The sequence below is a fragment of the Pholcus phalangioides genome, unplaced genomic scaffold, assembly GCF_987345545.1.
Source record: "Pholcus phalangioides strain wild (caught in Gottingen) unplaced genomic scaffold, Ppha-v1.0 ptg000028l_1, whole genome shotgun sequence".
Classification (NCBI taxonomy): domain Eukaryota; kingdom Metazoa; phylum Arthropoda; class Arachnida; order Araneae; family Pholcidae; genus Pholcus; species Pholcus phalangioides.
In genome coordinates, this window is record NW_028301618.1 from 3,210,881 (window position 1) to 3,227,683 (window position 16,803).

At 38.2% G+C, this 16,803-nt stretch overlaps 1 protein-coding gene across 1 annotated transcript; it reads left to right on the forward strand.

Annotated features, from left to right (window-relative positions):
- The first annotated feature begins 733 nt into the window (after window positions 1-733).
- Window positions 734-16,658, forward strand: LOC149067771 (proteasomal ubiquitin receptor ADRM1-like). The gene is made up of 8 exons (XM_089252081.1): window positions 734-1,392; window positions 3,880-3,996; window positions 6,917-7,136; window positions 7,300-7,569; window positions 7,716-7,763; window positions 10,413-10,576; window positions 15,366-15,468; window positions 16,410-16,658. Exons 1-8 carry the CDS (start codon window positions 1,189-1,191, stop codon window positions 16,514-16,516), a joined length of 1,233 nt encoding a protein of 410 aa, XP_089108207.1. The 5' UTR covers window positions 734-1,188; the 3' UTR covers window positions 16,517-16,658.
- Window positions 16,659-16,803: the final 145 nt, after the last annotated feature.

A 16,803-nucleotide genomic window follows, 5' to 3' on the forward strand; every position in this document is an offset into this window, starting at 1 on the left:
CAATGCCCTTTGTTTTGGACGTTTCCTTACTCACCCAAAAAATAACTGAACTGATTTTCCCATCCAGTTCTGTTTGTGGGCTCTGTTTATAAGGAACTGAGCAGAATGAAGAAACCGCGTTCAAACTTTACAATCACCGCATGAGTCGTCTGCAATTTTAACGCTAGAGGACAGCACCAACAATACAGATGAAACTGCCGAAAAACCTGTCGTCTGCTATCAGTGCCCTTTGCTTTGGATGTCTCCTTACTTGTCTAAAAAATAACTGAACTGATTTTTGCATCCAGTTCAGTTTGTGGGCTCTATCTGTAAGGAACTGAGCAGAACGAAGAACCCGGACAAAAACTTTACCATCACAGCATGAGTCGTCTGCAATTTCAACGCTAGAGAACACCACCAACAACACAGATGAAACAGCCGAAAATTCTGTTGTCTGCTATCATTGTCCTTTACCTTGGACGTCTCCTTGTTTGCCTAAAAAATAACTGAACTGATTGTCGCATCCAGTTCAGTTTGTGGGCTCTATCTGTAAGGAACCGAGCTGAGTGAAGAATTCAACTCTCTGGACCACAGACTAAGAAGCTGACCATATTTTCTCGAGAAAAATACGTGAAAGTCCCTGATCACCAATGATGCCAAATTTGAGCAAAGTCATCGGTCGTCGCCAAAACTACAGAAAAATCTCAATTGCGGTCACTGAGCTATAAATAAACTCGTAAAGTAAACTTTACTTATAGCTCAGTGATTGCGGTGAAGTGATAATACTGACGCCACAAGCTTTGCACACTAATGGCGGATGATGAGGAAGCGGGGGTTTTCTTGTGGCTACACCAGTATAGATCTGAACTGAATGAAAAACTCATCTGATTTAGAACTCACTCATCACCACATGAGTGTAGTTTTGATGTCAGATGGCAGCATTAATAGAGTGTCAGGTTTCAAAATCTAATCTCCCCTTTGGGCTTTTTCATTCCAAAGGGAATAGAGACATCGATAGTAGTTGACGAAATACCTCATTCGAAACTTTGAACACGCAGAGTAATAGTGTTGTGTCATTGTACGATCCTAGGAACATCCATTTCCTCGGAGTAAAAAATAAGCATTCGACCCAAAGCGTATTAAAGACGCTTATTATTGATACGCTTTGATTCGACCTGTGAAGTAATATTAAATTGATCAGTTGCGAGGATGACACGTCCATTTCTGTTCGGAGGAAGTTCTTCGAGCGGCTCGCAGAACAAGTACTTGGTCGAGTTCAGGGCGGGCAAGATGACGATGAAGGATAAAACAGTCAGCGCCGATAAGAGGAAAGGCCTCGTCTTCATCAACCAGAGTGAGGACTCGCTGATGCACTTCTGTTGGAAGGACCGAACCACCGGAGTCATCGAGGACGTGAGACAAAAAATTCATTAAAGTTTCATTTCCCTATTATCCATATCGGCTAATTCGGAAAGTGATTTGTATTTAGCGTCATTGGCCAAATACAAATTATATACAAATACAATATTGTTTGAGTTATGATTCCGGATTTCTGGCGACTTTTTTTTTTCGGTGCCAAACATGTCCGACGACCGGATAAAAAGTCGCCAAGGCCGTTAGACACTGCGGACGCCGAAAAAAAAAAATCGCCAGCATGGAAAACAATAATAAAAACCCATTGAAATATGAAAAATATCATGAAACATAAAATATAATAGTATATTTAAATAAACAACGGTCCTGCATGTTGTATAAATAAGTAACAAACTTATTTATGCAACACGAAACGAAAATTACATAAAATAACGAATATTACTAAGAAAAATTAATAAAAATGATAGTCTTACCGGTCGTCAAAAATGTAATCCAGTTCGTGTAATCCTAACGCTCTGAACGAAAAAAACTAAATGGCTGTTCAAACATTTGAAAAGACACGTTAAAAACTACTAGCGAAAGGTAATCTGGAATGATCCAAGACAACGACACTACTGCACAAAGGGAAAAAATGCTGTTATCCGTTTGAATCGCCTGCGCTTTAAGCGCCATCTATAATGGATGGGTAATGGAAGCTTCTAGAAAGAACAACGACAACCCGGCAAAATAAGTGCGAGCACTGATCGGCGCCCTTGGCTATCTGGATTATATTGGATTTGGTGGTCTGGATTATTCAGCACCTGTACGTGATTCCGTAAGCGTGGCTGCAGTGGAATTGGCGGTGGTTTTTTTGTTCTTCACCAATAGTTTGCCTTGGCGATTGGCTAGGCTCTTTCGTTAGTGACTGGAACGTTTCTCATGCCAACATATTATATTTTTGGCATCATTTTCAATTCTTTTATGCCACGCGTTGGGTTGCAATCTGAAGTCTTGATGCAGGGGGGGGGGGGGGGCTATTTACTCAGAATTCCAAATTTATTTTTTTTTAGGGAATTTTTTAGTTATCATGGCAACTTGGCTCTTTGAATTTTAAATAATAAACTGATCAGGCTAAAAATAAAACAGATACGGCAGCCTAGTGTGCCATTATGTCAGCCTTGGCGACTTATTGTTGGAGAAAAAATATATAAGGGAAGTGGCAGAGATTATACCAAAGCTGTTCCATTTTTCCATTTGGCTGTTATGATGTTATGATCACTGTTTTCTTGCTCGAGCACCTTCTGACAGGACCGTAGCTAGGATTTTTGCCACCCGGGCAAACATGATTCAGCCGTCCGGGGCAAACAGCATTTTGCCCCCCCCCCCCCTGTGCCTTAAAGTACTGGAAGTGCTCGAATGTCGTCCGCCACTGTGTATTTATGGTTTTGCTGCCTGAAGGCTGTACAAATTTCGCCACCCTTCTTCCGTTCCACTCTCATATTCTTGAATACGTATCATTACTGGAAATATATGCCGCCCATCCAAACTTTCCGCTATGTAGATGTATTGAGAAAAAAAATATTAAAAAATAAAAAACTTTTTTTACGAGCCGCGATAAGTCATCTCTCTGGCCTGTAGTATTTAGAAAAATAATCTGGGCTGTTTTTTTCTCTCTTCATTTTGTACCAATTACTTTGCTTTTAAAGTGGTATGTGTACGAAAATTTGACAAAAAAGTTTCGAATTGAATTTGAAATCTAAAATTGTGTCTGTGTTCGAGTTTAATTTTGTGGCATAAGATATGGGTAAATTTTGGTTATTTTTGTAAAAGGTTCCATGTTGTTGAGGTTAATATTCGAAAACAAATAACAACCAAAATTGTAAAGGCTCTCATTCAATTGTATAAATATATCCAAAGAATTTGAGGGGGGAAAATCGAGTTCCTAAAGTGAATAGTAAATTTTTAAATGGTTTTTAAAAACGGGGATGTATCTCATAGGAAAGCATGGGAAGCCATGGTTTGTTTGGGCTTACTTGGTCCCTTTAATAGAGCGATCACGGGCTTCATCTGGCAACCCAGATTCCCCATGCTTTCTCAACAGAGGCACTGGTCGAGTCACCTCCTGTTATTCTTTCCTCCATGCCTGCCCCCAGACTGAAATTATCAACTCTGTTTTCACCACAACCATGGCAATGTTATTTCACTAAGCAGGATTAAAGCACTAGCAGACTGAGAAGGCAGTATAATTGAGTTGAAGCAGAAGGTAAACAAACCTTACAGAGTTGCCACAGTTGGCGACTTTCTGAAGGGGTCTAAACTGCATCCCACTCATGTTGGCTGCAAAAATCACAGAATTCTGAACTTTGCAGCCATTTTGACTGTTTATCCATTCTGTTTAATGTTCTTCACACCCAATTCATTCTCTGTTATAACTATTATTTATTAACTTCGACAATGTGTTTCATACTTTTGGTGTCTTTGAATCCATGAGTTACGGTAGTTTTAATATGTGTCTTTTTTTTTTTTGTCTTATCCCGCACAACTCAGGACCTGATCATTTTCCCAGATGATGTTGTTTTCAAGCGTGTGCCTGAATGCACTACCGGACGAGCTTTTGTCTTGAAGTTCAAATCTTCATCCAGGAAATGTTTCTATTGGATGCAGGTTAGTTCAAGTTTTTCTTTTTTCATGGCTATGCTGGTCTGTCCCAAGTCAGCCGTTTTCTTCCCCACATTCAAAAGATGGTCAGTTGTAGAGTAAAATCTGTTATTCATGCTATCCTGACGAGAAATCAAAATATGCAACAAATAACCGAAATTGATTCAGTTAAAAAAGGAAGTCGTGGCATTAATAAAATTGTCAATCGTAGTGTTGTGGGAAGTATAATTTATAAACAAGGTTAATTTTTCATAAGCGTGGTCACAGTCAACGTGGCGACATATTAATTTCGGAACTTTCCTCTAACGCATCTGATGATATCCCAGATGAAGGAAATAAAACAGCTTACTGCATGGATGATGACAAAAATGATGCTGATAGAAGAAACAAGCAAGAACCGAAACCCAGATTTCAAGGAAGTGGGGCCATCTCTGGAAATTCTATCAATGCAGATATATCACCAATCGCGATGTTCTTATTCTTTTTTTTTTTTTTTTGTCAGTGTCAATGATGGAAAATTTGGCATTTCGAGCAAATTTATTTGCCACTCAAAAAGGAAAGCACACTGCCATCTCATTGGAAGAGATGTACCAGCTATCAATATTCTTATGTTGATCGTTTTGGCTTAAAAAATCTGTGGACTGCGAATTTTTCTAAACAAAATGTTGCTTTTCCTGCATTACACCCTAGGAAAGCCTTCAGTGTTCTAGGTTGGTGGTGTCACCACCTGTTGTTCACTGAATTTTGATAAAAATAAAAGAATAGTTGCAAAATACATTTATACAAGTCCTATGTACCGAGTATATGAAGTTAGTTTGGCCAAAAAAATTTTTTTTATGTGGTACCTCTCAAGGGGTTTCTTATACAATATCTATATATCCAACCTTTATTCATAAAAAATACTTGTATTCATTTGCTATGATCCTACGCTAATCTCCTTCAAAGTGGTTATCTTGGTCTACCACACATTTCTCCCAACGGTTCTGCCACTGTCCGAGGCAGCATTGGAACACCTCTTTCGACATGGTGCATGGTGTCAGGTCACATTATGTCTTCTTTGGACTTAAATCTGGTTATTTTTTAAATTGGGAAAGAGCCAAAAGACGCACACGCTGAGCCATTTCGGGCGGATTAGGGATCCTGATAAAGCATGTATGTGTGTTGTGTTTGGCCAGAAAACTTATTGTCAAATGTGAAGAATAGGCACATGTGTGTTATCGAGATGGACTGGTAGTTTCCTCTGGTCCATTTGTGTCTCACAGAGGCAATGCAGAACTCCTTCGCACAGTACTCCTTGGTGAGGGTAGTGCAATGTGGTACATACTCATGATGAACCATGCCATTGGAGTCGAAGGATAAGGTTAGCATGACTAATTGCTTCAAAATCATCATCATCACTTCATCTCTTCCCACCCCTTCAAAGGAGTTAAAGGAAGACAGCATGACTATGACATAGGTAACAAACTGCCTTGTGGTTTTTATTTCTGGGATGTTGCATGCTTCCATTGTGATGACTGAAACTGGTTTCTGGGTCGTACTAGAACTTACTGCCATTGATGACTGTGTTAAAGAAGTTGGGATCACTGTTCATAATCTCCAGCTTGTGTGCAATCTCAAAAAGGGGCTTTTGCTCTATCATTGGTACAAGGCTTTGATATGAACTTCGCTGAGATTCTCCTGAAGCCCAAATCGTCAGTCCAAATGAAATGAATGGGGTCCAATGCTGATGCTCGCCTTGCCTGCAAGTTCTCTGATCATGTTTTCATGATCCTGCATCACCAGAGTTCTCACTTGGTCAATGACGATCTCATTTCTGCATATTGAGGGCCTACCAGAATGTGTTCCCACTCACCACTGATGTGGTGAGTGGGATCTTTGAAACGGTTGTACCACTCCTTTATCTTTCTTTTTTTTTTCAAACTGAACACAACTTGGGTCTATCACCATCTATGGCCGATTTACTATCTAGTGAGCTGTGTGCCCGAAGTGTAACTGTGTGTGTATATCTAACAGTTGAGTGTGTATGTAGTGTTGTTTGATTTTTCAGTGCTGCTATCTATATTTCAGAAAGGAAGTGAATGATGTGTTATGATTGAATTATATTTGTACTGTTTGTAGGTCTGTTGCTCTTTGTGGAGATCAGCTCACATTCGCGCCTTGAAGTTGGGAACCACAGAAAACCAACTTCAACCAACCACCACTGTGGTGGTGGTCGAACCTGGGACCTCGCGGCGTGAGTCCGTCACTATGATCACTCGACCACTGCAGCGGCCACTCTTTCATCTGATTACGTGGTGCCCATTAATTTGTCCTCGGAGGCCTTTTAAATCTTTCCAATCTGGAAGTGCCAAGCTTTACCCAAAATTTAATGCAGTAATGCTGCTTAAGTTTTTCCTGTCATTTTGCCAAAAAAACAGAAATGCGATGGTTTATCTGTAGACTGACAGCTTCAGCAGGCAGGAAAAACATTCAAGCATGTGATTGGGATAGCCGAATCATGCACCGCATCATCAGAGCATCGTGGGCCCCCGGGCCAAATGATTTTTCTGAGGCTTTACATGATGAATTCTCGGAAATTTCAACCACATTTTATTTTTGTGAGGCCCCCGGGCCGTGCCCAGGTGGGCCTATGCGTTAAGACGGCACTGCGCATCATGCCTCCCTAGGTTCATTGTTTTACACGCGAAAAATATTATGGGCAGGTATTTTTCGAACAAACCTCATATTGTGATGATTTTGTAGTAAAAATGATTTAGGTAGTTGCCATAATAATATTGCGATTTCTAAGATTATTATCATATGAAATATGCTGCTGTAAATGTCTATAATTATAATTAGTATTCCAGAAATTTGTTATCAACGAATTTCTGTATAAGCTCAGTCTTTTGTTTTCCCTTCTCCCATCTTTTTTTTTTTTTTTTGGTAGGAGCCCAAGACGGACAGGGACAATGAGTTCTGCAGTAAAGTCAATCAGTATCTGAACAATCCGCCTTCGAGTTCTTCCAGAGGAGGTGGAAGCAGCGGGCTAGGAGGCTCGTCATCTGGCCTGGCCGGAAGTCTGCAGGCAGAACTCAACAACCTCGGAGAAGGCGATCTGCAGAATCTCCTGAACAACATGAGCCAACAGCAGCTCATACAACTTCTCGGTATGTAGATCCGTGTAATGAAATTTCCTTCGTGTAAAATTTTGGGTGACACGATTAGACATTTTGGAGTTTTTTAGTTGTTTATAGGGACAAGTTTCAAATATGAAATACTTTATTGTACCTGTTTCCTTAAGTATATTTTTATCTATGGTTCTTCCTGAAGGTGGTGTCGGCGGAATGAGCGGCATGGGCAGTTTGAGCAGCTTGCTGGGTGCGAGTCGCCTGTCGAGTGCTTTGTCTGGTTTATCAGATTCTCAGAGGAGTGCACCGGAAACTCCCCAGCCAGTGGTTACAACAGCTGCAACAACCACTGCCACGACTACCCCACGCACTACTACGTCACAGCCAACTACCACTGCTCCGTCAAGCTCATCTCAGTCAAACCCGTCGATCCAGTTAAGTGATCTTCAGAACATATTGTCTGGACTGAATGGTGAGATAGCATCATTTTTCTTACTATTGTTTTCTATGTCATATTGACTGGTTGTGCTGTGCTAATAATATATACATTTTGGTTATGAACTTGATATTCTGTAGTCATAAAGCAGGAATTAATTGATAATTTGTTCCTGTTTGCAGTACCTGTGTCTACTGCTGTATCGGCTGAAGCTGCTCCCGGCCCATCAGGTAATATACTTTGTGTGCATAACTTTCTTATAATGAATCTCTGTCATTCAAGCTAAGAGAGTTCTGTATGTTGGATTGTTCGAATAAATTATTATAAACAGAAGGGAGAACCATTGAGCTATGAATGACCAAGAGGTGGCAGTACTGGTACCTGTAGTACACAACCTTTTTCAGCCGAGTAAAGATAATGGTTTGAGTAAGGGTGGTGTATAATAGGCGAATCACAAGCACAATTGCTTGCAACATTGCTCGATTTGATTTTCATGCAAATAAGATCTAAAGGAAAATTTGTACTGCAGCATCACTCGTCCTATTTATTGAAATCGAGCTAGTTAGTTGCAGGGTTAGTTAAAAAAACAGGATTTATTGGTTTAAACCAGTTTTTTGTTTTATAGAATATTAACATTAAAAACAAAATTTCTGAAAAAATCATTCAACTTCTAATAATTAAAATAACATGTTTATTAATATAATTAACACAATTCCATATTAATTAATCTATAAATATTTTTGGCATTTTAATAAAAGCCAACTTTTGCAATTTAATTATTTTATAGCTTAAACTCAAGAAATTATTTTGTGTTTGAGAATTCTTAATATTATTATTAATCATATAATAAAGATGTTTTCCCCCCTAATTATTCTTTCAATGTATTTAAAGATTATGTAATTTAAATTTTGCTTAATTAGGAGTGGACTCTATTTTGCAAAAACTATATATATGATAAAAACTAAGCAATTACAGTGTGTTTAAATGAAGCATAATTAATGCAATTTAATTATCAATGATTTGCAGTAGGGTGATTATAACTAAAGTTCTGATTTCAAAACACTAAAATACAAACCACTGGTCAAAATGACTTGAAAATTTGCATGAATGTTCCTGATGCAATGGAATTTTGTATGGCGAAGGGGGAAAAAATACTTAAAAATGTATTGTTGCCATGGAAAACATGGGAAATTTGCTCGCAGAATGGATATGATAGCCAGTCAAGGCAAAATGATAATGCAATTAGCATGTCACGATTTCGTAATTCATGGAAGCATCACAAAAATGAAGTCGTTTAAACAAACAACTACAACTTACACAAGAAATGTTAAATATGTTGTCCACTGTGTTCTGGCTGTGAGGTGAAAGAACAAAAGCTGCTTGTTCAACAACATATCAGACTAGGCCTATGTCATGGTAGTGATGCGAATGGGCTTATAATTCAGCAAAGTTTGTGATCCGACCACTGCACATAACATTTTGGCGTATCCCCAAAGCCAAAAGTTGCAACGGTTGCTGTAGGGCCAGGTGTCGTGTCATCTTGTTATTGTCAAAATGATTCTTCAGCAGTTGCTTCGCTGGTGTTGCAATGTGCATCTTGATAAAAGTTGTGTTATCCCACCAGGGCTGTACAAATCAGAAAAAAATTTAGGTGTCTGCCAAATTCACTAAGGATGGAGTATGTTTTTCCCCAAGAAAAACAGTCCAGAGTAATTTTTAATTTAATTTTTTTTTTTTTTTTTTACTTTTCCGGGACTTTATGACCCATTCTCACGTTGGAAGACACATTATTATGAAATTAAAAAAAATTGTCTCGTACTCACAGTTCATTTTAGCAATAATGCATATAAAATTTTAGGTGTCAAAACTGATTTTCTAGTCACTTCGGCATTTCTGTGATTTGTCCAGCCTTGCTATTCACACACTGATTCTGTTTAAGTGCCAAAATTATATGGTATTGTCAATTGAGATTTTATTTTAGACGTAATATATCTTAGCATGACAAAGGACGCTCAAGACAAAGATTATTAAGTTATCTATTCTTGATTTCTATTGACGATTAAGATTTTATATACATCCGCCCATTGGCGGTGATTATGATTTATTTATTCGTCCATTGAGGCAAAAAAAAAAAGATTTTCCACGCGTACCCGACTTTTGGGATTGCTCTGATGTCTGTATCAGATGGGGAGCAGGGCGTATCTGGTAATAAAAAAAGAAAAAGTTCCAGATAATCCTAGTCCTATGACAAGAGATATGCTATCCTGAAGATGAAGTCTGTGCTACCATCTGTCAGTCACAATTTCAGTTAGTATTATTCCCAATGATTTGTTTTTTTTGTCTGTCCAAAAATTATTTTTCTCCTATTTACTTGTATTTATTTTTCCCAGTCTGCAAATTACTTCTCGCATTTCTACCAGTCCACAAAATTTTTCAACTTCTTTCACTGGTCCACGGCAGCAAACATATTGAAGAACGCTTTTCTGAGTGACTCACTGAACTGATTTATCATTTTCAATATTACTATGCTTTTCTTAATACTACAACTGTATGTAAACCAGGATCTCGAATCCCGTGAATAAAAAAATTATTGTCACCTGAAATTTCTTGATGTGCGATTAATTTGCGTCTGGTTACAAAAAAAATTCAAAATTTGTCAGCGTGTTATATTACGGACATGGGAAGGCGATCGCAGACTCTATGAAAAGTTTAAAAAACTACTTTGGGCTAATTCTGTCTTTAAAAAGTGCTGGGCTCCTAAGAAATTTAGCTGGCGCCAGAAATTTTTTTTTTCAAGTGACTATGTAAACAAACATTATAATCATTTGTTGTTGCCAAATCGTGTGCAGGGCTACATGTCAAGTTTTTTTTTTTTGCAGTTGACCTTTCATCTGCCATCACTGCTGAAGCCCTTCAACCTCTCTTCGACAATAAAGAGTTGATGGATCGCGTCCGTAATCTGTTGCCCCCTTCTTCAGATGCTGGCTCTGCTCCCTCTGGAGAGCAGCTCAAAACTACAGTGCGATCGCCACAGTTCCAACAGGTGAGAAACTTTTTTGTGAGTGTTCTCTACTGGTATCTGTGTGACAATTATAGTGAAACCCCTCTTAACGGACACCACTCTTTTACTGCCAAATTATAATTTCACACTGTATAACAAAAGTATGCATTTCTAATACCTGATTAATGGTCAACCCTCTTTTACAGACAATTTTTTTTTTTCCTACTGGTGTCTGCAAAGGAGGTTTTACTTTATTTTTCTCTTTTTTGTGACTAACGAATTGAAGCCATTAATTATTGTGGAGAATTTATTTAAATGTGTGATGTGAGATTCCCTATAGATAGTTATCACCAACTTTAAAAATAAAATGATGCTTACGTAAATATGACCAGATTCACCCTGCCTCACATTTCTTGCTATAGATATTGAAGCGTTACTTAAGTAAGCGACATACTGTGATATGTCTCGTGAGGCAGTCTGACTTGTCCTATTCTCGGTACATGAAAATAGCCATCAGCAAGGAGTGATGAGAAAAACTTGATTAATGTGAATCTTGCCGTCTTTCCGGTTTCGGTTGAATTTGGTTTTCTACAGTTGCTGGCCACGGATGTGTTTTTTTTTTCTTTTGCATTTACCATTGTGTTATACAGTCAAACCTGGGATATAGTGAACTTTTTCAGTGGTCCCAACTGAACACCTATTTAACTAATGTTATTTTAAACGTTTATAGTGAACTGAGAGAGAGAGGGAGAAAATGAAAGTCCGCTTATAGTGAACTGAAATGTCCCTTCTACTTTTTTTCCCAGTTTTTCGAAGGTAAGTTTACACGTATAAGGATCTTGGAGACAGCATTCCTTGACTTCCGTGTCAAATCCCACTTTTTCATCCTCTCCACCATTTCTAGGAATCAACCACTGATTCACTACAAGACTCCACTCTTTTCAAACTACCTTTTGAAAAATCGGAACAATAGTGGAACAAACCTAGAGGTAAGATCTGAAGTACATCAAGCTTTTTTTTTGCCTCTCAATACAACTGTGCTGCACCCGATGGATGGATCAGAGCATTATTCGCAGCCTCAAATCTCCCTACAGCAGTTTGTTATGCATATTTTGGAAAGGTATGATGAACAGCGAGTTCCCCCTCTTTTAGAGGCAGTCGTTTTGCTGGAGAAGTCTTGGAGACAAGTAACAGATGCAACAGTTCGCAACTGCTTTCGACACACAGGTTTTTCCAAGAATGTATTGGAGCAAGGAAGAGATAGTATTGCAGACGATGAAAATGAAAACCTACTTATCGCTGTATGACTGGAAAAGCATGGTGTCAATTTTTTTCCACAGATGAAATTGAACACTACAAATCTTGTGATAATTAGGTGTGTACTTCAGATATTCCTACCGATAATGACATCATATCCAAAGTAAAGCAAAGAATGAAAATTCCCTAGCCTCAGAAGAAGAAAGTGAAATGTTGTTAACTTCAATTTCTGAAATGAAAACGGCTGCAAGCATTCTGAATACTTTGATTCTACAGAAAATGTGGACAAAAAAACTTTGGAGTCTTTTCTAATCATCGATAAGAAAATTGAAATGCATTCAATCAAAAATAACAAAATTTTAAGTAAGTAATACTACTTTCAAATTCTTCCATTTTAATATTTAATTGTCTATTTGAGAAATTAATAAATTATTAGTAAATCGTTATCGCAGTGAATGTTTCTAACAAAACCACCATCAAATGCTAAGAAATATCAATGGTTCTACAAATTTTGATATAGTAAACCTTGGGTTATAGTGAACTTTTTATTTGGGTCCACAGACAGTTCATTATAACGGGGTTGGACTGTATAACTGATATAACTGATGTTTCCTTCACCCTTTTTCATACATATTTACTTGGACTGTGACGTGCATTGTACTTATTACACATGCTTAATAGGGTGAGTGGAAAAAAGTAGTAGACACTTATCTAATAGACACTTCGTGCTACAAAGGATAAACTTTGAAGTTACAGATTACACTGAAATAATTTACTGGAATACTTGACTGGTGCATTCCCCCCCCCCCTTAACGATACGGGAAGTATATGATGATAATGATCATTCATCGATTCCGACACTAACCATATCAGACAGCACCGAAAAGTTTCCTCCATCACACTCAGACAGTAGATAGATGTATCAAACTTGATATTGAGGCCTCACCTAAAGTATGTAGACATGAAGCTAGAGATGTACTGTACTTTATATCTACACTATTATCAAGATCAGTTATGCCTGATTTCTCCCAAAAGTCAATTTTGCATGCCAATTTTGGCAATTAGTTCTGAAATATAATTTAAATTACACACACACACATGACTAATTGGTATGGTTGATTGGGTAGGGTGTGGAACTCGATGTGCAGCCACCTCCTAGTGATGAATTATGAGTTTTGTTCTGATAAAACGGGTAAAAAGCTGCACAATAAAACTTGCAAAAGTATGGATAATTCCTGTTTTTCGAACACGTCACATGACCAATAAACATTGAAATATTAATGATGTTTTAATTTGTTTCATTTTATTGAACCATAAAATAAGCATAACAAACTATTGCGTTCGATCGTAGAATTTTAAGCAATATTAAAAATTCAAGAAAAATGTTCAATTTCATTGATTTCCATAAACTTCAAGTATAATGTGTGAACAGATGTCAACCAATTTTTTAAAATTTTACGTCTTTTTTCTCCTTAAAGGAACCAACTTTTCCGCACTATAGCGATCTGAAAATAAAAACTTCATTTTTTTCCGACCCACCCTAACACTTAATCTTTGCATTTCTTGTATGTTTACCATATTTGCATTTCTGTTGTTCCCCATTTTTTTTCCTTGGACTGTGCTTACCACAGATGTTTAAGTTTTACATTATTTTGTGTTTACTATACATTTTCATCCCCACCCCCAATATACTTAAAAAAAGTGTTCTCATGTTTGATCAGGTGGGGTGGATAGATTGATAGGCTAGTGAGGGTGTTGCTACTTTTCCAGCACATACCCTTTAAGTCCTGGAAGAAATTTTAACATGGGTATCTGTCTGGTATTTCAAGTTTCAAGCTCCATTACCATAACTCACCCACTTTGTACATTTGATACAGAAAAGAATGGACCTAGACTCGACCAGGCTCTGACGCTTATGTGATATAAGCTCATTGCCCTGGAGGGTGTGGTTGTTCTGGAGAAAATTCTGAGTTAGAAGGAGAAAAAATAATAATATAGAATTGGGTCCCTATCATGGGATCTAAATGACCCCTAAACAGAGTTTCTTGTCCAAATACACTGGTGCTTCATCAGGGTCGTTACTCTCCTGAAATGGCTTCGTGTGACTTCTGGCTTTTCCACAAGATAGAAATATCCCTGGAAGTGACCAGATTTCAGTCCAGAGAAGACATTGTGCAGAATGCAACAGAGCAGCCAAAAGCCGTGGCGACTGGGCAGGACTGAAGGGGTAGAGTCTGTCATCCCCCTCCTCCCCGAAATATAAGAAAATGACTGAAAACATGGCAAAATCTGTTGCTCTATCATCCTCCCTCGAACTAAATTTGTGACTATGCCTGAGACCAGCTGTACGCCATCCCAAAAGAGTGGTTCCAGGGCTGCTTCAGACAGTGGCAGAACCGTTGGGAGAAGTGTCCTGCAGCACAAGGAGCTACTTTGAACAAGATTAGTGCAAGGTTGTTGCATCTGAATAAAAGTGATTTTGTGCATAATGGTCTAATATTTTTTTTTTAACAAACCTCATAGTTTTTTATATATTTGCTGCTGTACGCAGAAGTGAAGCCAGTTTGTACAGTGGTACCCTGTAGTTTGATACTTATCTGTACACTGAACCTAATGTCGTTTTGTCAGAGCAATGTTTCCTTATACATACATATGTCTATCTGAAAATTTCGCATATACATGGTCCCCAAACAGAATGTTTAGCACTGTTCTGCGACGAGCCCTCAGCTGACTGGAAATGCTCTGCATTAAAAATCCCCATATGTGTAAGTGGTTTTTTACACTTTTCTTAAAATTATTCCAAATTGTTCTGTGACGTGCGTCGCCGATTTTGGCACATTCTGCCTTGGGGTGCATGGTCCCAGAAAATTCTAGCACTGGATTGCGTGGTACAGCTGTATCTGAACCAGAGGACATGTTTTGCTCAGCATATTAGTTAGCCAGAAGATGGGTCAGCTCGCTCTGTTTGTTTTGAAGTCACGGGTATAGTATTGATGTGATACTGTATTTTTTATTAAGACGGTTTGAGTATTTATCTTTGTCAGTGGAGTTGTCTGGGGCTTGTCAAAACTCCCTGACGACACGACACACTGCTGTTTCCCAGAAGCGAGTTGTGTTGTGCCTGAATGGTGTAATTTAAATGTTTGCGATGGAGTGCTGCCATCTATCTGTGGTTGAATGTAGAAAATAGGAATTTTTTTTTTTAAACGACCGTAGTTTAGATATTGTTGATTCATCTGTCATGACTTTTTCAGTGAGGTAGTCCACTAGCATCTGTGCCTAGTGGGAGGTTAAACTTGCAAATATTTACGGCATTTAAAAAGAACGTGTACTCTGAATATATTTATAATTTTATATATATATATGTATGCCATTTTTAGTATATTTTCAAAAGCCAGTGGAGGGGGGGGGTGCCCCCCCCCCAAGCATAATAAATTCAGTTATGCGTCTTTTTTCCTTGTTCCATTGCACTGATACATGAGTGAGGGATCACTGTATATATCCTTTTTACTGCATTGATTGATCTTTTGTGATTACTTGATGCCTGACAGTAATGTTTTCTACTACACTGAAGGCGCTCAGCATCTTCAGTGCAGCCCTGCAGTCTGGACAATTGGGGCCTCTCATGCAGCAGTTTGGCATGTCTAGTGAAGTTGTGGATGCTGCAAACTCTGGAGGTGAGTTTAGTTATACTCTCCCGCCCCTTACTGTTAAGCCAAGGCCACACTTGTGTCCATTACATGGGCCAATACATTCCAAAGTATGGTGAGCAGTGTGACCACTCCCCCCATTGGCAATGATCATCAGATGTTGGAGACAGGCTGGAAAGCTGAAAACGATCAAAGTCAAAAGCCCCTCTTCCTTCTTGATCTTCCAATACGTTTTGCGACACATTGGTCGAAGAATGCCAACAGTCACCATATGTATTGGAAGCAAACAATCGTCAAGGAACATTGGGTCAGTGTGTAGCTAATCTATGCCGTTGGTGCTTCATTGCAGCATGGGAGGTGAACATTGGAAGCAAATATTAACAAATGACCAGGCTGGCCATGAGTGTGGCCCTAACTTCACATGATTTTAATTTTCTTAGTATTATATATAATGGATTATTTTCAGTAGGTAATGACGAAAGTTGTAACTGTGTCTTACATTTCTGCCAAACATGTGGCTAAAAGAAACATTTTAACCATTCGTGTCAGCATTTTTTACTCAAACAAAATTTGTTGTAAAAATGAGTAAAAAAAAAAAAATGTATATTTTTTAGTTCAAGATGTTTTTATCACTTCAGTGAGTAGTGAAACAATGTTCGGTATGTTGTATTCCGTTTCTTGTGAGAAACATGCATTGTCCCTGTGAAAAAAAAATGTAGCTTTTGATAGGAATCAATATTGATTTTATTTTGAAATCTGCAATGGCGCATTATGGTGAAAAATGTAGCCGAATACTTTTGGGTAGTATTTCTGGCTTCCTTGTGTAGATTTAGTTTATTATAATTCTCTATCATTTTCTTGTTTTAATCTGTATGTTGCCAGAGGCCTTTTCAAATAATCTTAATATTATTGACATATTGAATTTCGCCTGTTTTATTTATCTTAATTCTTTTTCTCTCTCTCGATAGACATGGATGCATTCGTGAGGGCAATGCAGAACTCAAAGAAATCGTCAGAGAGCAGCCCCGCCAAAGGGAAAGACGAAGATAAGGACGAGGACATGAGTCTGGACTGATGCAGCTTCCTATCATTGTTCAATATATATAATGTGCCCATAACATTTCCCCCCACTTTCAAAATAATGGATTTTTTTTCTTTTTTTCTGATGTTTGAAACAAGTTGATTGGTTATTAAATATGAGTGCTGCACATTTTGAATACATTCTTTTTTATTGCGCACACTCTACTGGCATTATTTTATCTCGTAAGTGGCGAAACTGCCGTTTTCATACTCATATATATCAGGGTTCTCACTCTTATGGAGAAAAGGGGGAAATTCTTGCTTAGATTTGAATTCCGTACA

Coding starts and splice junctions, on each gene's coding strand:
- LOC149067771 (XM_089252081.1), top strand. CDS start 1,189: ATGACACGTCCATTTCTGTTCGGAGGAAGTTCTTCGAGCGGCTCGCAG. Junction 7,137..7,299: donor GCAGCTCATACAACTTCTCG/GTATGTAGATCC, acceptor TTCTTCCTGAAG/GTGGTGTCGGCGGAATGAGC. Junction 10,577..15,365: donor GATCGCCACAGTTCCAACAG/GTGAGAAACTTT, acceptor ACTACACTGAAG/GCGCTCAGCATCTTCAGTGC.